Source organism: Mesoplodon mirus, assembly GCF_964341445.2.
Source record: "Mesoplodon mirus genome assembly, chromosome: 2".
NCBI lineage: Eukaryota > Metazoa > Chordata > Mammalia > Artiodactyla > Ziphiidae > Mesoplodon > Mesoplodon mirus.
Genome location: NC_138977.1, coordinates 40634896 through 40660660, shown reverse-complemented (window position 1 = coordinate 40660660; position 25765 = coordinate 40634896). Strand labels below are relative to the sequence as shown.

The 25765-nt window shown below is 39.9% G+C and overlaps 1 protein-coding gene across 1 annotated transcript in view; it reads right to left on the bottom strand.

Moving 5' to 3' along the window:
- Window positions 1–1641: 1641 nt before the first annotated feature.
- TMEM150C (transmembrane protein 150C) overlaps window positions 1642–25765 on the bottom strand; it is a 93814-nt gene continuing 69690 nt past the window's right edge. The window contains exons 2-8 of the mRNA XM_082641941.1: window positions 18861–18950; window positions 17553–17606; window positions 17390–17422; window positions 16857–16924; window positions 10099–10226; window positions 6517–6694; window positions 1642–3938 (exon numbers count right to left, since the gene is read on the bottom strand). Coding sequence (XP_082498067.1) covers window positions 3730–3938; window positions 6517–6694; window positions 10099–10226; window positions 16857–16924; window positions 17390–17422; window positions 17553–17606; window positions 18861–18940 — 750 coding nt within the window. The 5' untranslated portion in view covers window positions 18941–18950 and the 3' untranslated portion in view covers window positions 1642–3729. The remainder of the gene's footprint in view (window positions 3939–6516; window positions 6695–10098; window positions 10227–16856; window positions 16925–17389; window positions 17423–17552; window positions 17607–18860; window positions 18951–25765) is intronic.

The following is a 25765-nucleotide window of genomic DNA, read 5'->3' as shown; positions in this document are numbered from 1 at the left end:
CCAACTTCCCACTACTTTGGGGGACAAAATACATGTGGCCAGGAGTCCACTTACTGTGGCCAGTAAGTTACTAGGCTGTTCACAAATGTTTCTCCCATTCTGGGCACATGGCAGGAGAGCCACTCTAGGGTATGGCCATGTGGTTTTGTTTGTCACTTCATAGCAGCTTTAAGACCAGTGAGCAGTCTTCCACATTGCCTTGACAGCAACTGTGGAAGCAGTGTTAAGACAAAGCATCTACCAGCCAGGGTCTGAGTCATAGTGATGAGCAGAGCCCCTTTGCTAACCCGGGATAGACACCTAGTATGAGTAATAAACTTTAGTTTCATTAGTTTTATTTCGGGATAGCAAAACCCAATCCATCCCGACACAGTGCCTAAGGACCAAAATAAACAGTGATGTACCAGTCTCCACAATAACCAGCAGAATGCAAATTTCAGGGTACGCAAGTTTTACTTTCCCATACCAGGGGCAAAGAAAACCCAATAAATAACACAGGTAATAAAACTTGACCTCACTGTCAGTTCTCCATTAAATCAAAAACTATTGAACCTTGAAAATGTTAACATTGTTCGTAAAATATTTCTCTCCTAACCAGGAAGGCAACTTTTCTTCAAGAGACTCAGCTGGACTACCAGAAACATAGTGTGGTATATTTACTATTTTGTTCTCTGGGTCGTCTGCGTTAGCTCCTCCAGGAATGCTCACTCCAAATGCAGATTCCCTGATCTTGTCCTCCTAGATGAATGCTGTGGTCCTTAACTCCTAGGAGGTTCTGTAATCTTGATCTTCATGTATCTGTGTGGTCTAATACAAAAATTTATTTGGTCTTTGTCTTCCGGTTCCTGCCAAGAGCTGCTAAAACTCAGAATTTTCTGAGTGATAGGAATGGCTTTTGTTTTTTGTAATGAGCCCCTTTGATCACACTTGAGTTTATGCTAATGAGATCACTAAGGGTGAGGCCACTAGATGGCCTCAGGATGGAGCTGGTCACCAGAAAGACCAAGTGGCTAGACCTCCTGACTGACCTCCAGGCATGGGTGGCAGAGGGAGCTGGAGAGGAAGCTCTATAAACTCAGCAATAGTGAGATTCAGAGAGCTGCTGTGTTGGTGAGCACATTGAACCCCGGGAGGATGCTGTGCCCCTGCATCCCTCCCCTTCCTTGCCCCATGCATCTCTTCCATTTGGCTGCTCTCAAGTTATATCTTTTATAGTAAACCAGAAAATGGAAGTAAAGTGTTTTCCCAAGTTCTGCGAGCTGTTCTAGGAAATTATTGAACCCAGAAGGGAAGGGAATTGTGGGAACCCTCCAATTTTATGACCAGGTTGGACCGAAGTGTGGGTAATCTGGGGACATGATACTTGCGACTGGCATTTGAAGTGAGGGAGGTCTTGCGGGACCAAGCCTTTAAACCCATGGGGTCTGAGGATAACTTTGGGTAGTGTCAGAATTGAACTGAATTGTAGGACACCCAGTTGGTGTCCAGAGAATCAGAGAATTGGTTGTTAGTGTTGGAAAACACCTAGAAATATGCTGCCAATGTCACACTGAAGTTTTCAACATAATGTCTGAGTCAGTTTACACATGCTTTAATATTAGAAAAGAAATGTTCTTGTAAGAGACAAAAGAAAAATCACAATTCTGCGCAAAAGAATTTTATTTAGTGGTCAGATCCCGATGAATAATGCCAGTCATTGCTTGATTCTGTTAAAATGCGCTATTAGATATACTCTTAAGAAAGTGTACGGTGCATCACCAAAAGCTATTTAATTTGGATTGTGTAGAGTAAAAGAAAACTTCATAAATCTTTGTTCTCTGATAAAATTTTTAAAATATAAAAATGAAAAAAAAAACCCAAAAGCAGTATTCAAAAATAATAAATGTTACCTTGGACTATTTACAGTAAGATGACTTTCTAATAGGAGAACACTCTCTGCTTGTCTCTTTTTCTCACATTTTACTTGTCCCTTAGAGGTGTTCTGCCTCCCCCATCTAACCCTTACTCGTGACTTCTTCCATTCCTGTCTTGCATGAAATGGTCATCTTCCATTCTCTCACACATCTTTGAGTCTTTCTCTGATACTCCTTTTTCCTACTGTAAATTACCAGTAATTCTATTCAACAGATGTTTGTTGAGCACCTAATATGTGCCAGGCACTGTGCTAAGAGGTGGGGATAAATACAGAGATGAAAAGTCATTGAACCCCCTCCTCAAGAAGCTCAGAGTTTGGGTTGGATTAAAAAAAAAACGTTTTTCACATTATATTCCATGAAATCCCAAGCCCCTATGAAGTAAGTTTGGGGATTTCTTGAAACAAAGTGCACTCACGGAGGGTCTATCAGCTTGGCCCACTCCAACGCATTTTGACTTAGAATTCTGCCCTTCTTTATGAAGCACAACCTCTAAAGCCCAGGAATAGAGTTTGAGTTCTAAACTCTTCGCAACTGGGAAATACATTAGGTGTTGTAGGGGACAAACTGAACCAATTTGTTTTTTGGGGAGGGTAACCTTTTAATTGGCTTCTACAAATTCTGAGTATGAAAAGCCCTTAACCCCCCGCCCCCCAAAATACTAAGTTTGAGCAATAGATACATATTAAGAAACTCCTCCTTGATTTCGATTTACAACACGATCCTCTGAAACTCCTCTCTTTTACAAATGTCCAGCAGGAGCTCTTTATTACCTCCACACGTATTTCTTTGTGCTTTTCTGTGAACATTTTCTTAGCTTCAAACATGAAAGCAGCAAATTAAGCCTGCAGGTGACCTTTCTTCTTTTTTCTTTTATCATGTTGAACCCCAAACAAGCTCAGTTCTTGCGTTTGGCCTACATCTTCTCTGTCCGCGAGGCCTCAAGAGAACCATGGTAGTTACTTAAAAAAAAAAAAAACAAAAGAAAACAAAGCAAACTATGAAATAGAAAATAAAAACTGAACATAGCATACTATGGAAGCAAAACTGAAACCACACCCTCACTGCCCCCATCTGTCTATGGCAGACCATGGCCCTACAAATATTCACATTTGGAAATATTTTCTCAGTCACAGTAAAGTCCAAATCATGGTGATGGGCTTCCCCCTCACAGCTCGTAGCATATTCCTTTTGTCGAATCTGCTTAGCCAACCACTGAATGATGATGAAGGGAGTTTTTGTGGGAAAGTTCTATCCTTGATCCAACATCATCCACAGGTTACACGGGGTCACATCTCTGTACAGTTTCCTTCCAACCAAATGATACTCTGTCCATTCAAGAGCCCTAGTGCCAGATTCACAATGTTCTCATGAGCTGGTTCCAAGCCCTCTGGATCTGAAGGCAACTTTGGGACTTGGCATTATTCCCATGTTACATTTGGCCTGCCCAAAGTAGGGTGATCAGGATGTCTGGAATACATGAAGAGGACAAGAAGAGCAGGGGGTGTTGGGAGAGAGGGGAAAAGAGAGGTGATCATGCACAAGCTTCTTGCTCTCTCGTGCATTATATTTTCAGTGTTAACAGCGTGTATTTCGACACATAGGGCTTGTGCTTTTTTGTTAAATAACTCGCCCTGAAACGCTCGTTTGGCAAACATGGCCATGAATGTGTGTGTGTGTGTGTGTGTGTGTGTGTGTGTGCGTGCACGTGCCTGTGTTTACGATGTGTCATGAGGTTGTGTGTCAAATCCTGTGGGTGTGCCTAGGCCCCTCCCCTGTGCTACGCCCACCTCACCAGCAAGGAAAAACTGATGGGTTACACCTGGTCGGTTTGATATTCAGAAGCTTCAGACAGGCTTTCTGAGAAGCTTAGGAAAGTCTCCTGGTATTCGGAACATACAATCTCATAACGATAATGCCGGAACTCCACAGCAAAGGTGCCAAAGTAAGACAGGAAGCACATGACCAGGCCCCACTGGACCCTGGCTGCGTACAGGTGGATGCCTTGGGCCATGAGGATGAAGTCTGGGGAGAAGTAGTCAAGGCAAGTTCCTCCATCGGCCACATTAAGACGGGGCTGTTTTCTGGGCAGAGATAGGTTACAGGAAAAGCCTGGCTCTCCCCCCGACTAGCAGAAGAGCTTCACAGAGCCAGCTAAACATCATCTACATAAATAATACAAGGCAACATTATTGAGCCCTTACTTTGTGCCAGACATGCTTCTAGGTGCTTTCATGGAAAACCTAACTTATTCATCACAACATCCTGTTATCAGCAGTTCGCTTAAAATAGGGAAACGGAGGCCAAATGGGTTACACGGGTATTAACTGGTGGAACTGGGATTCAAACACAAGCACTCTGACTCCCTGGCCATGCATTCGACCGCTATACTCTATGGCTGCCTAATAAACTGTGAGACTAGCTAAAGAATTACAATTACAAAGTAACTAGTTGGCCAGAAATATAACGCTGTATTTTTAAAAGACACTGCGAATGACGATGGAACAATGTGAACGCATCAAATAGCTAAGTACCTCCATATAAGCTGTGTTTGTCTCTGCAGTGCTACTACTAAGGTCTAAGTGGCCCCTCTTCTCTCTAGTTTTCACTGTTGCCTTTCAGACAATATTCTATAGGCTGCTTTCATTCCCGGTGTTGCATTTAAACTTGTGCCCAAATGAAAGCAGGCAATTAAAAAACCAAAGAACAGATGATTCGTCTATGCCTGACTATACACAGAGTGTATGTATGTGTACACACACACACACACACACATCAGTATATATGAAGGTAGGAGCTGGGGAGGAGAAAGGTTCATAACATTCTATAGTGAAAAGCTACGAGGCCAAGGACTAAATAAGGTTATTTAGAAAAACCAGAAGTGTTCCCTTAGAATTAGTTCTACCTTCAGAACTTAGCCTTAAAATCTTGGGAAATTTTCAGAGAGTGAAAAAGCCTGTGACAACTACTTCAGCCAAACTTCACTCTCCTGACTAGGCCTGGATTCATTCACCTGGGACCCACGAAATGGTTCCAAGTCTTCAGAAATATCATGGATCAGAATTGTTTGGTATAAGCTCAAAACTCAGAATGATTTAAAATGTGTACATACTCTTCTGACTGAGGGTTCAAAATGTTGCCAAAGCAATATTAACTTATAGGGGAGGGATACATCTTCAAATCTCGCACTGGCAGAATTCTGACCCGTTTACTCAAAAAATATTTTATCAGGTTGCTAGTAATAAGCAAGTTTTTTGGCTTGAATTTCAAGTCCTTGAATGTTCTCAATCTAATGTGACTTAAGAAAACCGCTAGAATGACTGAATGGCAGTTTGTGAGGGAAGAAGAAATAAATGGCTCCAAATACTCCACTAACGAACATCTCCAAACGCTAAACGTTTTCGTATTTTAAAGCCACTCTAAGGAGGGATGGCATAGTGGTTACGAGTATAAGAACTAAGCCTGAGTTTAGAACAAATCGACACATACCATGTGTGATCTTGGGTAACTAACCTCCGTTTTTCACTATTCTTACTTGTTACGTGAGGATTAAAAGGGTTGACACATTTAAAGTGCTTAGAATACTGCCTAGCACATTATAAGTACCCAGTAAATATTGGCTATTACATTGATGATTGTAACTGTGTTAGCTATACAGTTTGCCGTCTAGGAACTCCCTTCTTCTCCAGTTTCCAGAGGACCTAATGGAGTGAACACTTAGGATTGAGTGACTGATCTGATTGGTGGGGTCATTACTGGCTGACTTCCACTGGGCCCTGCTATAGTAGGTGGGGTCACTGTGCTCCACCTTAGACCAGTCCCTCTGCGATCTGTTTGGGCTTCAGCTGAGTGTAGTGCTCTCCTCTGCCTTTCCCTGATTTCTCTGCTTCTTACTGGGTGGATAGATTGAATTCCAGGGTGTGAGATAGGAGGCCTGCACGATTTTCCTTTCCAAGTTTACTAGGAATAAAGGCTGATTTCTTCATCCCCATCTGGCTCTGTGTGACTGTTCTCCATTGGTTCAAACTGAGAGGGAGGAAGGGAAATAAATAGCACCTCAAAATTATTTGTTTAGGACAACAGTACATGCAGTGGTAATCTAGTTCTTGAATTTCTTTTCCAGAAAAGCTCACTTGTTTTCCTGAAAGATATAAATGTATTTTTGTCCCTAGAAATTCATTTTAGAGTTAATAGATTAAATGAAATAACAGAGCCACTAATAAAGTCGAAAATGAAAAGAATTTTTCAAGATGGAAGGAAAAAAACCCCACAATTCTCTTTTGGTTATGCATTCTGTGTTTTTCACCAAAGGAAACTTTACATCAAAAGGAGAATGCATGGCACCATTCCTACAGATTGAAACAGTTTTGAGAAGGCAGAGCTTGTTTTATCTTTAGCTCTCCATCTCCTCTTTGGCATGAAAAATAGGTCTGAAAGTTTTCATTTTTACACCCATTTATTTTTCTTTTTTGTCTAATATTCTGAGTTGATCCGACAATATATCCTAACCAACTGAGAATGGCAATCTTCTCATCTTCTACATGGACAACTTATCTGTGTTTTAATCTCACTGGCAAAGAACGTTTTCACATTCAAAGGATACAGAGGACCACACAGAGAGTGACAGATGCTGAGAGAATAACTCGTGGAATTCCAACTTTCCGTCCTTCGTTCTTGATGTTTACTTTGAGTGTCAATGCAGCCTGGATCCAGCAGGTCAACGTGCCAAATCCAAAAGTCAAGGAAGTTCCGACATTATGGATTTCTTCATCATTTGTGAGCTAAGGGATGAACAGATAATGACCTGTGGAAGCCCATTTAGAAAATACACACAAGCCAATGGAATACTTGAAGGAGAAAAAAATAGGTAAAGAGATGTCCCAATAATGGGATGATAGGTTGTAGAAAGAGTAGAATCCTTCATCTCCACTGGCTCTTTGTGTCTATTCTCCATTGGTTCCAACTCTGAAGGGAAGAAGAGAAATGAATAGTATGCCCACACCTCAAAACGTTTGTTTGGAAGAACCATACAGGCAGTGGTAATGTATTCTTTGAATTTATTTTCCAGAAAAGCTTTGTAGAAAAGTAAAAGAAAAAAGCAGGAGAGTTACACAAAAAAAGAGAAATGTCAAAGTTTCTACAGACATAAACCCCAAACTCTGTTTTCTAGACTAAGAAATGAGACCAGAATCCGGCTGTGTTATTTACTGATTGAGGATGGTCAATTCTAAGCAGGTCAAGATTTCACTGGCCTGGACAACTAATAACACTTGAGCTGTTCTTTACTCTTACAAAACTGGCCAGTCTATGTAATGTGGCCAATTCATTGTTAATGGGCTTTTGTTTTGTTTTCCTATTAAAATAAGAAAACTGCACTTATGAGCTTTTGCCATATCTGGAGACCCATTAAAGGGCAACAGTGTTTGAAGATTCCTGGTCAAGGCTTTTATACAGTTAATAGGTTAAAGGAGACCCATGTGGGTTATTTCAATTGGGGGTTAGAGATGTAAACTGCCCAAATCATTACCCACAGGTTTAAAAAATGTATCTGTCACTTAAAACACCTTTATTAATTGCATATATTTTTAACTACACATATAGTACCCCACATATACAGGAAACATACAGGAAATAAAATCTACTCTTGAAAGATGGCTTTAAAAACATGGTGAAAATATCTTTTTGAATCGCCATTGCCTTCAGGTGTTTTATTGTTTAGCGTTGCTATGAATAATGGTTGTATCAAATCAATATTACTTTCCCTTTACAATTTTTTTCTATTGTTTTGGCTGTAGGACTTTTTTCTTCTTTGAAGAAGCCATTTTCCCCCCTCACAGTTCAAAACATATTTTTGAAACATTTTATTTTATTTTATTGTTATTTATTTATTTTTTGGCTGCACAGCATGTGGGATCTTAGTTCCCTGACCAGGGATCGAACCCACACCCCTGCATTGGAAGCGTGGAGTCTAAACAACTGGACCGCCAGGGAAGTCCTGAAACACTTTAAGTAATGATTCCCCAAGTCAAATTTTACTTCTAGGAAATTGGTTTTCCATGCTCTACATAGCCTGTTCATTTATTTTTTAATTCTAAGTTTAAAAATAGATGATACAGGGCTTCCCTGGTGGCACAGTGGTTGAGAGTCCGCCTGCCGATGCAGGGGACACGGATTCATGCCCCGGTCCGGGAAGATCCCACATGCCGTGGAGCGGCATGGCCGCTGAGCCTGCGCATCCGGAGCCTGTGCTCCGCAACGGGAGAGGCCACAACAGTGAGAGGCCCGTGCACCGCAAAATTAATTAATTAATTAATTAATTAATTAATTAATTAATTAATTAAAATAATAAAAATAAAAAATATTTTTAAAAATTGTAAAAAGAGTATAGATTGAAAAGTCTGTCTCTTATCTCATATACTAGCCACCTGGCTTCTCCACAGGCAACTAATGTGTTATTTGTTTCCTGTGTAATCTCTGTAGATATTCCAGAAAATGTTCTTCATATATAGCGTCATCATTTACAGTTTTGAATATCTCTGGTTCACCCAAACAACCCAATCACTGGGATTCTTCGGGGAACTTTAGTGAAAAACAAAATGTCTACTCAGTAACTTCCATCTAAGACCTGGGTGAGAGAAATGATAGTTACTGAGCATTTTACAACATGCCAGTCCCTGTAGCACAGATGGATAAGTGGAGGAAAGACTACCACCAAAATCTCAATAAAAAATGATCTGTGCCCTTAACATTTTGGAGCTTAACAGATAAACTCTCAAATATTCTCCTGATAATTCATCCTCCTAGCCAATAGGTTCTAAGAATGCAGCTTTCTCATTATCTAGGTTGATATGGAATGAGATCTAGAATAGTTAGAGGAATGGGTGGGATTGCCTGCCTATCTGTCAGACAGCCCATTAAGTAAAAAATACTTATTAAGGACTTCCCTGGTGGCACAGTGGTTAAGAATCCATCTGCCAATGCAGGGGACACAGGTTCAAGCCCTGGTCTGGGAAGATCCCACATGCTGCGGGGCAACTAAGCCCACGTGCCACAACTACTGAAGCCTGCGCGCCTAGAGCCCATGCTCTGCAACAAGAGACGACACCGCAATGAGAGGCCCGCGCACCGCAACAAAGAATAGCCCCTACTCGCCGCAACTAGAGAAAGCTTGTGCGCGGCAACGAAGACCCAGTGCAGCCACAAAAATAAAAATAAATAAAATAAATAAATTTATTTATTTAAAAAATACTTATTGAGTTGCTACTGTGTGCCAGGGGACATCTTGGGGAATGAGTTATCCTAATTTAATGAATTATCAGCACTGAGGGTCAAGGACGAGAGACAGTCTTAGAAAATCCACTACCGTATTTTCAGTAAGAACATTCCTAAACGCTCACTAGAATGCTGAGTGTCTGGAATGCCTGCACCATTTGGATTTCACTCAACAGACGGGGGAGAAGTGTCAGGATTGGTGTTTGACTGCAAGGAGGAAGTTTCTAGCAGCAGTATATCGCAGAGGCCGGAGGATGCTGGGGAGGGAATGGAGGCAGGGAAAACAGAAAACTACTGTAACTGGGCAGGGTCTCCATGTCTATTTTACAAATGAAGTCATTTAGGTCAAGAGTTGTGTGAGGGTATTGGCAAGGGAAATTATGCTTAAGTGACCTTGGGTTTCTATATCTCTGGGAAGAAGACTGAGGGTTAGTACCTCTTTATACAAGTCACAGGTGTTCTAGAGGAATTCTGGGTTTTCAAACTGACTCCCATGTGAGCTTGCTAATCTAAAATGAAAGGTTTCATCCAATAAGGATGTTCAATGTTTAATTACAGAAAGGCAATGATCCTATTAATTTTCTAGAAAGGTACATTAGAATACAATTTGTTATGAAAAAAAGTATACAGTGGTTTGAAAGCCCTATTTTAGTAGATACATTTCCCAATAGCTGTGCTGTATTTCCAATGCATAGGGAGGAATTTCTCATGTTTAATTCAGACTTACGTAGGTGAGGCTCAAAGAACAGATGGGCTGACTGCTGGAGAACTTGTGCATATCAGGAACCACTGTTAGCATTTTTTTAAAGATTCATGGAGAATTCTATGGGCCACATAGTGACTATACCTCAGTGGCTGTGATCATCATATAGGTGAAGTGTGAGATGGAGGTGAAAAAGGCCAAATGAAGTACCTGAAAATTACCAAGTAAGGTCATTCCAAAGGAAGCCAGACAGAGCGCCACCAATCCACTAATATTCAGCCACGGATTTAAAACCTTTGGTTTCAGTTGTATGAAGCGCAGAACAGCTACCACCAGAGCTGGGAATAAAACAAAATGTTATAAAGGAAAAAGTTATATCACACAGTCAGACTAGGAAGCAGCGTTCTAAAGCCACAATGTGCAGAAGTAAACTTTTTGCCACAGTACACCTTTAAATCTCTAAAACGACAGATGCATTTTTAAAAGAAATTTTCCATGCGATGTTTCTGATTACTGAGATGTTTTATTCTAGCTAACCTGGGGAAAGCAGAGAGGAATTGAAGCAGCATGCTATATGTTATTTGGGTGAAGCAAGATGATAGACTGGTAACAACTAGTGTTGTTCTCAGAGTTTTCAAAAACAAGGTCAGCACAAGACAAACTGGCTTAGGAGAACATCACAGAGGCTTGGCATACAACAGATCAGACACAGAGAGACAGCCCGTGGCACGGGAATTCACTGATTCAATCAGCCTTTAGTTTAGAACCGTGTTAGAACAGATAGGGCAAGAAAACACGGGGAAGAAGACAAGGTTACCAATCTAGACAAACCTGCTGGTCCCTGTGCCAGAAATCATCCTTGGGGATAGGAAGGAAGATAAAGGCACATGTACAAATCCCTTTATTACTGGTTTATTCCCTCTCCCTTCTGATTCTACCTGCAGGTGTTCATTGTCAAAGGACAAAGACAGCTCATCCAAATTAGAGCAGTTACAGCAATAAAATCATGGAATCTGTATTTTAATATAGCAGATTTGGGGGTTCGGTATGTACTGAAAATCATATTGATTATATTAATTATTCTCAATTCTTCAAATGATGTTAATTACTTATTTTAAAATCCCACTCTTTTGAATCAAATTGTCATTGGAGAATCTGCAGAGAGAAAAAGGAAGTTACTTAGATTTCAAATCTGACTTCTAATAGTAACCTTGAGGCCAGTCCATACTCAAGTGACTAATCTAAGAATCCCCTTTTATTAATTGCTTAGTGCAGGGATATTTTCATATTTATACAAAAAGCTGTGAGAGGTCAGTCTACAAATGATTTTTAAAAAGCACTTGCAATTAATATGTTATATCTAATATAAAGAAATGCACTTACTACTTCCTAAGGCAATTTATTTTGACATTAAGATTTAGCGGGGAAGACAGTTAGGAATTCAAGAATCATCCTATTTATACAGCAATTAGTAGGTAATTATTTGCTATAAGTCTGCCTTGATTTCAGGCCATTATTAGTAGCCATTAACAAAGAAACCCATTCACAAGTTTGCATTTCCCGAGTTTGCATTTCCCAAGTATGACAAATTTCATAGTTTCAAGCTACAAAGTTAGTTCAGTGAGTTGACTTTCAGTTCCAAGTACCTCTGGTCAGAGTGGTATACAACTTGGTTAATAGTTGGATTTTGGAAACAAAATAGAAATAAACTGCAATCTATGAAATCTTAAATTGTTTGGATCTGATTTAGCTTTTAGTATATTTATGTTGAAGCTAATGCCCATGATTCATCATCAAATTAATAGATTATACTTGTGTTGATAATAGTTTTTTAACATCTTTATTGGAGAATAATTGCTTTACATTGTTGTGTTGGTTTCTGCTGTATAACAAAGTGAATCAGCTATACATGTACATATATCCTCATATCTCCTCCCTCTTGCATCTCCCTCCCATCCTCTCTATCCCACCCCTCTAGGTGGTCACAAAACTCCTAGCTGATCTCCCTGTGCTATGCGGCTGCTTCCCACTAGCTATCGATTTTACATTTGGTAGTGTATATATGTCCATGCCACTCTCTCACTTCGTCCCAGCTTACCCTTCCCCCTCCCCGTGTCCTCAAGTCCATTCTCTACATCTGCGTCTTTATTCCTGTCCTGCCCCTAGGTTCTTCAGAACCATTTTTTTGATAATAGTTTTTCAACCTAATGGTTTGAGGGATCCAGTTAGGAGTTATCATATTATCAGAAGTCTATTAATGTTGACAATAACTATCCTAGAGGATGAAAAATTAAGCACAATTTCTAATACTTTTGGGGATACGAATAGGAGGAAGAAGTGGGGAGACGAGAAATTCAGCATAAGCGCCCTGACACAAAGTGATCTTCAGATAAAGAAGCCATTAGATTTAGACCAGAAATCTCCACACAAGGCACCAGGGGAGACATTTGCTAATTAATTGTGTGTGGATATTAGTCAGCACATAATGACAGACTACCGAGGCAGCACATTTAATTTCTTTTAAAAACGACTAGTGGAGAGCATGACTCTGGGAACTTTCTGGCTGTCATCCAGTTTGGAGGGCTAGGATGGTGCTGGAACTCTGGCCGAAGCCCTAACCCACTGCCAAAGCAGACACCGAAATGGCTCTTCACATTGACCATCCAGGTAGTTTGTGCCCCTCTACCCAAAGGGACACAGTCAGTGCCGCTGTCTGTGTTACTCATTTCTCACCAGTGAACTCTGGACGTCTACCATTCTCCTGGCTCCAGCATTGCTAGCCTTCTCATTTGTAATATGGATGGTAAATCACTTCATCAAGAACAGATGATGACATTAAGCAGGAAACAGAAACCTCCCTGAAGACAGGAATCAACCCAACATTCCCAACTTCCAGAACAGCATTCCAAACACCACACTTGGCCCTTTTAACCTATTAACTCCATTATTAATCAGCTGAGACTAGGCCTAATTTCTTTCCAAAATAGGGTCTAGTTGAAATTTTACGGTTGTGGAAATAATAAAGCTTCTGATCCATTAACAGTTTTATTAACAGGTTTAAATACAGACAGATTCAGAATATCTGTTATGAAGTCCATTTACAACCAAGTAATGATTTAATTAGACCTTATTGAAAAAGTTTTCTTGGGCAGTAGGGCAATTTCAAAGCCATCTTTATATATGTCAACCAATTTTTACCACATTAACATTCTGCTCAATAGATATATTTTTTGTTTCATTTAAAAATTTAAACTTTTACTTACAGTTTTAGAAAAGATTTTTAAAACCCACCCTTTTGTTGCTTTTGATATTTCCAACAGTCCTTTGCTATACAAGTGTCCCTTATTGAATTTATCTGCCTGTTAAAAAATATAAATATTAGAGTAATTCCTTATTTTCTTTGTTAAATTCTTTTATTTTGAAGCTGATTGGGTTTTTAAAGTTCAAACTCAAAACATCAGCTTTTCACTGCAGTTCTAGACTGGTGTCTGGCCAAATTCTTTTTCATTTTGTTTAGTTTTACTGTTTATGCATCAATAATTCTTATTTATGACAGCAGTAGAACATGACAATCAATATGTTTTGGCTGAAGGAGGGAAAGACGCCGCTATTAGGTGACCAAAATCATTCACCTATTAGTTTATCCTCACAACCTCTCCAGGGCAGAAAATAATATTCTTTTTAAGAAATGTGTCTTGGTCTCCAAAGAAGACATACAGATGGCCGAGGCACATAAAAAGCTGCTCAACATCACTAATTATTAGAGAAATGCAAATCAAAACTACAATGAGGTATCACCTCACACCAGTTAGAATGGGCATCATCAGAAAATCTACCAAAAACAAATGCTGGAGAGGGTGTGCAGAAAAGGGAACCTTCCTGCATTATTGGTGGGAATGTAAATTGATACAGCCACTATGGAGAACAGTATGGAGGTTCCTTAAAAAACTAAAGACAGAATTACCATATGACCCAGCAGTCCCACTACTGGGCATACACCCTGAGAAAACCATAATTCAAAAAGACACATGCACCCCAATGTGCATTGCAGCACTATTTACAGTGGCCAGGTCATGGAAGCAACCTAAATGCTCATCGACAGATGAATGGATAAAGAAGATGTGGTACATGTATACAATGGAATAGTACTCAGCCATAAAAAGCAACAAAATTGGGTCATTTGTAGAGACGTGGATAGATCTGGAGACTGTCACACAGAGTGAAGTAAGTCAGAAAGGGAAAAACAAATATCGTATATTAATGCATATATGTGGAATCTGGAAAAATGGTACAGATGAACCAGTTTGCAAGGCAGAAATAGAGACACAGATGTAGAGAACAAACGTATGGACACCAAGGGGGGAAAGTGGTGTGGTGGTGGTGGTGGGATGAATTGGGAGGTTGGGATTGACATGTATACACTAATATGTATCAAATGGATAGCTAATAACAACCTGCTGTATAAAGAGAAATAAACAAACAAATAAATAAATAAAATTTAGGAAGTTAAAAAAAAAAAAAGAAATTACCCAGCCCATAAAAACTAACCACCCTGTAACCTGGGGCCTTTTGACTTCTGAGATGGCCCACACTCTGTCTGTGGAGTGTGTTTCTCTCTAAATAAATCCACTTCTTACCTAAAAAAAAAAATTGTCTTAGGTCTTTACACCCCATCCCCCAGGAGAAATGAAAGTGTGAATTCAGGACAAAAAGCATAACTAATTCTATACGGAAATCACTGAGCATTTGAACTTTGATTAGTCCATCAAAAAGATATAAGGTCTTTGCTAACTGATTTTAATAAATGCTACACCAACTCATTTGTAGGTTATAAATTATAATCTATACAGCTGCCAACAAGCAGTGATTTATAGCTGGTCTATGTTGTTTTTTACAGTCAGTGATGTTGTCTAAAGTAACAGTCTGAGGTCTAAGAGGGATAGGCCTGGGGAGACAGAAGCAACCACAGTTTAGAGCAAGAATCATTAGTAAACTGATTCTTTTTCATTCCCAGATAAATAATTGTTGGTTCACGCCCACTGAACACTAATCTTAATCAGTTCTGTGTCTACCAGATGGCACTAAAAATGATGAAAGATAATAAAGTATAAATATTGGATGCTGTAATACCTTAGAGCAAAAGCTAGTAAAAACTTAATTGCTTCTTGGTGGAGCAGGGGAGGACTGGAGAGTCAGATGATGATGAATGTCATCTGCAAGAGGGGAACTTGTTTTCATGACTGTGCTTTTGGAAATGCTTTTATAATGAGTTAATCATCAGCTTTATAACTGGATAAATTTGTGAGCTGTGCAAACTGGCATATTTTAGGTTTTACACTAAAGACTATTGGGACATATCAATTTGTCTTAAGAATATAAAGGATAATATATTGTTTCCAACATGTTCATTGGTTTCTTTAAAGCCCAGTGGAGGACAGACAGCCTGTGACAGCTTCCTCATAAAGGCAGTTTCCTGTGTATCATGATTAGAAGAGGTAGTATTTGCAAAGCACTTAGCATTGTGCCTGGAATATTAAGGGACTGTCATCAATTATTGTTATTATTGTGCTCCATGGGGATGATCATATGAGTCTGAACCAACCTGCAGGCCTATGTGGTGTGATGGCAGATGGGCTGGGAAGGGTCCCTGACCCTGCAAGTCCAGATTCATCCTTGGGACTTTGTGTTCTATTAAATGCAAATATCTCCTTAGAGGTCATTTATGCCTTAGCTTGAATATGTTTATTAGAGCTCTTTAGAAGAGTAGTGTCAAGACTAGGAAAAAAGAGTGAGTCTACAGCTCCTGGCAACTTTGAGGCTAAAGGCAGTGAGGACAAAACCGGACCCACTAGCAGTTCCCCTGGTGCCTCACAGGGAACATTCTCCATGTTTCTCACATTATCAGCCTTCTGAACCAACTAAGATTCTGCCTGTGTTGCATGTTGGACCAACCGTCTCCCTTGATTTTCCAGGGAATTCTACAGGTCTTCCCTTTTCCTACAGCAAACATTAAAAGGGAACATGTAAGAGTGAATAGAAATTTCTTTGTGGGGCGTTTATAAATAGATGAAATAACAGGGCACCTCTCTGGGGGACAGGTGCCAATACTCCCTTGGTAATAACATCATCATTCTCTCTTACTTGGAGTGAAAGTCTCACTATGCAAAAGAACCACTTCCAGAAAACCACTGTTGGAAAATTTAGCTGTCACTGGCCGACCCAACAATATGCCAGTGGTGGGTAGCTGGTTGACCCTTTGAAAGACAACGAGGAGTCCTGGCCTGGAGGAAATGGGCTATAAGGTCAATTTGGAGGAAGACAGAGAGCATGGGTGGTTCCCACGATCTCCAGGGAACAGTACAAAGGGGACAGGATATTAAATGAGGGCCTTGGTCCCTAAAGGAAAAGTGGGGAATTGGGGCCAGGCATGAGTACAAAAGGTTTCTTTCTTTCTTTTTTTAACCTACATTTCCATTTGCCAGCTTGATATGCGTATAGGCACAGGGGAGAGCATCACCCTAATGTTAAGGCTGACCTTTAGATTTAAAGACAATATCTACACACATCAATATTTATCATAGAGCCTAAGCATTTTTTCATCTTGCCAGTGAAGGAAAAAATAAGGCATTCTTTTTAAAGCAAACATATTGCACAATATTACATTCTCATGCAGGATTTTATGGCCCATGAAATACATCATTTCATGCAGCAAAAGAAATAAAGTCAAGAATTGGCTGAAATGATTAAAGATGGTAAAAGGAAAAGAAAACATAAGGTAAGCAGGTGAATGTAAAAGGATTCATGAGAAAAAAAGACCCTCAAAACAAAAAGCCCTCTTCAGCATATTGACATGATATGATACCGAATTATCAACTAAGCCCACCATGCTTTTGATATGGGTTTGGGAGAATTTAAAATAAAAAAGAAACATACCAAAGCACATAAAGCATTCTTTATGTTCTTCTTACCTAGGAATGCTGCCATGTTCATAACTTGACTAAACACACAGCTTGCAGGAGGTTCATCACCTGCAATACTTGAAAAACAGGAAGTGTTTTATTATTACTGTAGTAAAATCGATAACTCTCCACCATTGACTGAATGTCTGTGTCCCCTAAAAATTCATATGCTGAAATCCTAACCCCCAATATGATGGCATTAGGAGGTGGGGCCTTTGGGAAGTGATTAGATCATGAGGGTGGAGCCCTGGTGAATGGGATTAGTGCCCTTATAAAAGGGACCCTAGGGAGTTCTCTTGCCCTCTTTCTGCCATGTGAGGACACAATGAGAGCATGGCAGTCTGCAGCCTGGAAGAAGGCTCTCATCAGAACCTGACCATGCCGGCACCCTGATCTTGGACTTCCAGCCTCTAGAGATGTGATAAGTAAGTTTCTCATGTTTATAAGCCACCCAGTCTATGCTACTTTGTCCTAGTAGTCAGAACTAATACACCCTAAACTTTCCTCAGATCCAACAGATCAGAAGAGAATTATCAAGTTACCTTATATACGGTGCATGTTTCACACCAGGTTTCCTGGATAACAAAAGAAAACCCAGAAGCTCAGGTTAAAGCATGGTCACTTGTGCATAGTTCAACTTCATCGGTGGCAAAGTTTTTGTTAAATCTACTGATGAACAAAGAATTACCCAGAGATAAATTTTACCTTTCAGCTGAGTTTAATGGGAAAATTTTGTCATCTTCCACAGCTATAAAGTATCTATGAAGAAAAAACAAAAAAAATTATAAAACAAAGAGATGTAAAAAAACCCAAGAATCATTTGTTTCCCAGTTTTATTGGACTAACCACATTAAATCATATTCATTTTTTTCTAACTGGGAAAATGTTGTTTTACTGCAATGCTTTACCTATAGCTCACCTAGCCCTCTGAACCGTAAATGTCATTAATAGTATTTCTTTAATTTTCAAAAGAAAATTAATGGCAATTAATTAATGGCAATCACAATAATCTGGAAACTGGGAAGCAAAGAAGTAAGCCCATACAACTTTGGGCAAACTAAAATTAGGATTCAAAGTTTCTAATTTCTCAGGAATACGTGTCCACCTTTCTTAATGAACTGCAAGGAACTAAAATAATTTTCTAGAAGTAAACAGTACTCGAAATAAGCAAGTGTGGGAATGTTTTGTGGTAAGCAAGACTTCTAATGTAATGATACCCATTTTATAAACGTACCAGACCCAGTCACACACACCAAAAACCTGGACTATGAACGGGACTGTGAATGGAATCTTTATAGCATGTTAGTGTCAAGTTAGCAAATCTTGCAAATAATGAGTCCACATCACCAGTATTCTTCACCGTCTGCTTTGCATAATTTATTACTTGCTCTTATCATTTACTTTGGGTGAAAGAAGAAGGGAAGGGAAATGGGGAATTTAGCATGATTGAATTAGTAAACATTATTTTAAAGTATTTACAAATACATTCATATGAATATGAACAGTTGTCCCTCTGTATCTGTGGGGGATTGGTCCCAGGACCAGCAGTGGACACCAGATTCTGTGGATAATCAAGTCCCATAGTCAGCTCTACATCCAAGGGTCCATATCCTCGAACTCAACCAACAATGGACCATATAGTACTATAGTATTTATTGAAAAAAAATCCACATATAAGTGGGCCCTCGCAGTTCAAACTTCTGTTGTTCAAGGGTCAACTGTAACCTATGCATATCCTCCTGTATACTTTCATCTCTAAGTTATTTATAATACCTAATAAAATATAAATAGTTGTAAATGAAATGTAAATGCTATGTAAATAGTTGCCAGTGAGCAGCAAATTCAAGTTTTGCCTTTTGGAACTTTCTGGAATTTTTTTCCTGAATAATTTTGATCTGCAGTTGGTTGACTCCAAGGATGTGCAGTCTGCAGATACAAAGGGGCAACCATACTATCAACACTTGACATTTTTATCTACATTGCACCTGAGTCCTTAAATAAGAGAATACTCACACTATCCACAATCCAGCTGAAGTAAACAAGGTAAATACAAGGGGTAAAAACATCCATATGCTGCATTTCTTCCCATCCATGCCTGTACCCCTGAAATAAAATGAACAGGTGTTAATAACAAAGGCAAAATTTGATCTCACTCGTTCAAGATGGAATGGAAGTTTACTTTAACCTAAAAAAGTGTATTTTATGAATCCATGATTCAAATCAGTGTCATTACTGTTACCTACACAGGTAGGAAATCCCTTGAGGAAGTAACATGGAAGACTGTTTTCTATCATTAGTTTAAATATTCCAGAGTTTTAGTTGAGAACTGATGGAAAATTTCTCCTAAAGACGTGTATCATTATACAAGCACCTGTGTATTTAAGAAAAGACCAGAGAGATTGGTTTAGGACTTTCAGGAGAAAAGCTAGATATCAAAGGCACACTCCAACCTACTTTTAGTGCTATTATTAACATTTATGGATTATGGATCTATGGATCTGGCATGTACCTATGTCTACAGCTTGGCAGACAGGAGTGTGAGAAACAAATGGTTACTAAACAAATTAGCAGTGCAGGAAGAAATGACAAATGATTTGGAAATCTGAACTTTCCTCATGACATGTTATAGAGCAACAATCCCAGAAGACTCTAAAGACGAATGCTCTAGAAAACAATGTATTGTGTATAACTTTAAATTCGCTCCAACCAACACAATCAAAAAGGATACAGATGTCAGGCATTTTGTATACTATATTTTAAAAGAAAAACATATAAATAAAAAGTTCTCCACAAAAATGAAGTGAAAACCAGAAGCTTCAGAAGTGTCTGTGAAAAGTTATTGGTACAGAACAGAAACAAACAACTAATTATCACTTTCCTTCTTTTCCCAAAGCCATCAGACAAAATCTATTTGAGACTCTGGATGCCAACAATCCTTAAGGCAAAAGAAAAAATCTGTTTCAAGAAAATAAAGTGCCTTAGAGACTTCTGCAGGTGACCTGACAAAGAGAAGGGTAAAGTGATTAAATGGCAACTCTAAGGAAATATCACTGCTCATTATTTGGGGTTTTACAATTAACTGCAAAAAGTCACTTACTGGGTTTGAACCAGTGCTGCCCCATTTCTGAGCACCTCTGCAATATCTGCTTTTATGTGCTGAGACTCCCTGGCCCTTCCCAGTGTTGAGAACAGAGAGAGAACACAGCCTTCCAGGCTGGTAATCTGTGAGGTCTCAGGAAGGTCTTAGTTCCCAGAACTGACCTACCTGATTAGGTAGATCTTTCAGATCAGGGGACAGACAACTTGACCTAATAATGTGTCTTTGAACAGACATGCTGTAGTGTAAACACCTACTTGGGTAGGTGTGTTAAATAAATTACAGAATCTAGGAGTCGAAACACATTAGAGCCACTTTCAATCAATTTAATTCAGTCTAATCCAATCTGATCCAGTTCACAGGTATTGACAACCTACTTGTGCCAGGTACTATACCGGGCAGTGGAAATACTGAGGTCTAATGAGTATAATTCTTTTTTTTTTTTTTTTTTTTTTTTTTTTGCTGTACGTGGGCCTCTCACTGCTGTGGCCTCTCCCGTTGCGGAGCACAGGCTCCGGACACACAGGCTCCGCGGCCATGGCTCGCGGGCCCAGCCGCTCCGCGGCATGTGGGATCTTCCGGGATCGGGGCACAAACCCGTGTCCCCTGCATCGGCAGGCGGACTCTCAACCACTGCGCCACCAGGGAAGCCCCGAGTATAATTCTTTATATGTAATAGTCTATGCAATATATAAAAGCTATTATCTGAGCCAGTGGTGCATGGCTGCCCAGTTTATACGATGTCGAAATGATGAACATTTTTTTTTTTTTTTCGGTACGCGGGCCTCTCACTGCTGCGGCCTCTCCCGCTGCGGAGCACAGGCTCCGGACGCACAGGCCCAGAGGCCATGGCTCACGGGCTCAGCCGCTCCACAGCACGTGGGATCCTCCCGGACCGGGGCACGAACCCATGTCCCCTGCATCGGCAGGTGGACCCTCAACCACTGCGCCACCAGGGAAGCCCCATGATGAACATTTTAAACATATACAATATGACTTTTCAGTGTCTATTCAGTTATTTATGTCCAGAAAATTGTGAGCTCATAATAAAGCTATCAATAATGCTAACAAAAATAATTCCACCAGTAGCCAAGATGCAGAGGGAGTACAGAAAATAGGGATGGTAACGGAGCATGTAAACCATTTTTTCTGGATCTGCCCCTGAAATAGGGCGCTCTGACAAGATGAGTACAGCCAAAAGGGTTACACTGGAGTAAGAGTTAGGGGACCTAGTTCTCAACTTTCACTTTGCCTATAACTGACTCCGTAAGCCTGAGCCAGTTACTTAAATCAGCAACACCATTTCCCCATCTTGCCGCATGAAGACTGAATTCTAAGAGAGGGAGAAGGGCATCAAAGACTGAAGCCTCACAGGGTGGTGGTACCTTGGAAGTTAACCCATGTTCAGTATCTTAAATTTTTACAGTAACAGAATGCTCCCATATACCCAGAGTAATCAGCTGCAGAAGAACTCATGCCTATGAACCGTTTTCACACTAGGCTGGTGAGTAAATCACAGTGTCAACTTACTGATATACAGTGAAAAACACAACTGCCAAAAGGCTAAATATTCACATGGGCTTCCCTTTTAGGAATGTCTATATGGAAGATCAAAATTTTGAAGCAGGAAGTTAGAGTGAAGAGAGTTAATGAGATAATTCTAAGACCAAGGCATCAAGCACAATAGCTTTGTGTACTAATTTCCTTTACAGAGAGGCAGTATGGAGGACTGGAAATGGTGTGGCCAGGCATAGGACTGAAGCCCAGTTCTGCCACTCACTAGCTGTGTGATCTCTGGCAAGTTATTTCATCTCTTAAGCCTTAGTTTAATGATGGAGATAACTTCTATTTTGTAGAGTTGTGCTGAGGATTAATGACAAGGCAGGTAAAGTACCTCACACATAAACACATGTTCTGTAAGTGGCATCCCTGCCAACTCTTAACTGCCAAGCAGATCAATACACCTGTTAGGTACAAGGACAGGGCCTCACGACAGCTTAACACTTTCTTCTCTGGGGTCCTGGTTTTCTAGAACAAGGCAGACTCCCTTCCTGATAGTATTAATAATAGTTTCTTTCTTCAGATGACGCTCCAAAAAATTAATTAATACCTTTTTCTTAAACATATATTGAAGGCCCACCTTCTTAAGTTTCTACCCTCTGGTTATCATTAAGTATGCATTGCTTTTCTTATTTTGTTTTGGAAGCAGCTAAGGTGGCTAATGGCTACTCTCCTAAATTGTTTTATTTTTACTAGTTAAATTCTCATAGGGAAAACTTATATCCAAATTATGAGAAAACCATACTGTATCCCTTGCCTAATGATAGATGAAATTTCCCTTTTTTAACCTAAAAGGATGCTTTGGGAGGTGATAAGAATAAGTCTATGGATAATTGTATTATTTAGCTTCTAATGGAACTATTTTGGTGCTTCCTCAGGAAGTTTACATTGGTTATGGTTTTTTTTTTCCCTTAGAGAAAACTGCAAATTCATGGGCAGTTGTAAGAAAGAAAACAGAGAGATCCTGTACATCCTTCACTCTGTCTGCCCATCCTGTATAACCACAGTACAATATCAACACCAAGATACTGACATTGATATAATCCTTTCACTTTATTCAGATTCCACCAGCTTTACATGCTCTTTCTTGTGTGTGTGTGTGTGTGTGTGTGCACGTGTATTTAGTTTATGCAATTTTACTACATGTGTAGACTCATGTGGCCACCACTACAGTCAAGGTACAGGACAGTTCCAACACCTCAAAGATCCCTAATGTCACCCTTTTATAACCACACCCACTTCCCTCCCCTGCACCCTCCTTAATGATCTCTAGCACCCATTAATGTGTTCTCCATTTCTATAATTTTACCATTTCAAGAATGATATACAAATGGAATCATATAGTATGCAAACTTTAGGATTGACTGTTTTTCACTCATTATAATTCCCTGGAGACCATCTAAGGTTTGTGTTGATCAACAGTTTGGTACGTTTCATTGTTGGGTAGTATTCCATGGTATGGATGGACCAAGTGTGTTGATTTACCTCTTACAAGGTATCCGGTTTGTTTCAAGATTTTGGCCATTGCAAATCAAGAAGCTATGAATATTAGTGTACAGGTTTTTGTGGGAACATAAGTTTTTTTTAATTGATTATTACTATTTTAAAAATATTTATTTATTTATTTATTTACTTATTTAGGCTGCATTGGGTCTCTGCTGCTGCGTGCAGGCTTTCTCTATTTGTGGCGAGCGGGGGCTTCTCTTGTTGTGGAGCACAGGCTCTAGGCGCGTGGGCTTTAATAGTTGCTGCGTGTGGGCTCAGTAGTTGTGGCTTGCGGGCTCTAGAGAGCAGGCTCAGTAGTTGTGGTGCATGGGCCTCCTTTCTCCATGGCATGTGGGATCTTCCTGGACCAGGGATCGAACCCATGTCCCCTGCATTGGCAAGCGGATTCTTTTTTTTTTTTTTTTTTTTTTTTTCTTTTTGCGGTATGCGGGCCTCTCACTGCTGTGGCCTCCCCCATTGCGGAGCACAGGCTCCGGACGCGCAGGCCCAGCGGCCATGGCTCACGGGCCCAGCCGCTCCGCGGCATATGGGATCCTCCCAGACCGGGGCACGAACCCGTATCCCCTGCATCGGCAGGCGGACTCTCAACCACTGCGCCACCAGGGAGGCCCTGGCAAGCGGATTCTTAACCACTGCGCCACCAGGGAAGTCCCGGAACATCAGTTTTTATTTCTCTGGAATAAACACCCAAGATTGAAATTGCTGGGTCATTTGCTAATACATGTTTAGTTTTTTTCTTTCAGTCTCCATAGAGACTGTCAAAAATTGCCATTGCAGACTATATTTCAAGTCGTTATGGTGCGGTATTTGGAAAAGTTTTCAGTTAGCAATAATCACGTCTTGGATAAACCTCATTGGCTACAATACTGCCACTGTGCAAAGCTAATACATGTTTAGTTTTTAAAGACTTGGTCAAACTTTCCAGAGCAGCTGTACCATTTTATTTTCCTACCAACAATGTATGATTGATGCGGTTTCTTCACATCATTATCACTATTGATGATATCACTATTTGGTGTTATCATTAAATAATCGGTGTTAATTGGTGCTATCACAATTTTTTTATCACAATTTTTTATGTTAGCCATTCTGATAGTCATATAGTGATATCTCATTGTGGTTTTAATTTGCATTTCCCTGGTGGGTAGTGATATTAAACATCTTTTCCTGTGCTTATTTGCCATCTGTATGCTCTCTTCAGTGAAATGTCTATTCTTGTCTTTTACCCATTTTCAACTTGGATTTCTTTCTTTTTCTTTTTACAGTTGAGAATAAAAAAACAGTTTGAGATTTCTTCATATATTCTAGATACTAGTCTGTTTTTGGACATGTAGTTTGCAAATTATTTTCTTCAAGCCTGTAGCATCTCTATCCTCTTATACAGGGTCTTTTTAAAAATTATTTTTGTGTATGTGTGATAAAATATATATAATGTAAAATTTTTACCATTTTAACTATTGTAAGTGTACAATTCAGTGGCATTAAGTACCTTCATATTGTTGTGCAACCATCACCACTATTCATCTCCAGAACCTTTTCATCTTCTCAAACTGAAACTCTATACCCGTTAAACAATAACTCTATTCCCTCCTCTCCCAGCCCCAGGTATCCACCATTCTACTCTCTATTTCTATGGTTTTGACTACTCTAGCTACCTCATGTAAGTGGAATCATACACTATTTGTCTTTCTGTGGCTGGCTTATTTCATTTATTATAAAGTTCTTGAGGTTCAACCATGATGTAGCATGTATCAGAACTTCATTTCTTTTCCTTTTTTTAAGATTAATTTATTATTTATTTATTTATTTAATTTATTTTTGGCTCTGTTGGGTCTTAGCTGCGGCATGCAGGATATTTGTTGAGGCATGCGGGACCTTTCTTTGCAGCGCGCGGGCTTCTCTCTAGTTGTGGCCTGCAGGTTTTCTCTTCTGTAGTTGAGGTGCACAAGCTCAGTAGTTGTGGTGTGCGGGCTTAGTTGTACCATAGCACGTGGGATCTTAGTTCCCTGACCAGGGATCAAACCCGTGTCTCCTGCATTGGAAGGCAGATTCTTTATCACTGGACCACCAGGGAAGTCCCAGAACTTCATTTCTTTTTTTTTTAATTAATTAATTTTATTTATTTATTTTTGGCTGCTTTGGTTCTTTGTTGCTGTGTGCGTCTTTCTCTAGTTGTGGCGAGCGTGGGCTACTCTTCGTTGCGGTGCGCGGGCTTCTCACTGCGGTGGCTTCTCTTGTTGTGGAGCCTGGGTTCTAGGCACGTGGGCTTCAGTAGTTGTGGCACATGGGCTCAGTAGTTGTGGCTCACGGGCTCTAGAGCACAGGCTCAGTAATTGTGACTCACGGGCTTAGTTGCTCCACGGCATGTGGGATCTTCCCGGGCCAGGGCTCAAACCTGTGTCCCCTGCATTGGCAGGCAGATTCTTAACCACTGTGCCACCAGGGAAGCCCTTCATTTCTTTTTAAGGCTGAATAATATACCACTGTATGTATGTGCCATATTTTATTTACCCATTCATCTGTAAATGGACACTTGGGTTGTTTCCACCTTTTGGTTATTGTGAATAATGCTGCTATAAACATATATATGACATACACAAATATCTATTCATGTCCCTGCTTTCAGTTCTTTTGGGTATATACCTAGGAATTAAATTGCTGGTACTTGGTGGTCACATGGTAATTTTATGTTTAATTTTTTGAGGAACCCCCATGGTAGCTGCACCATTTTACATTCCCATCAGTGATGTACAAG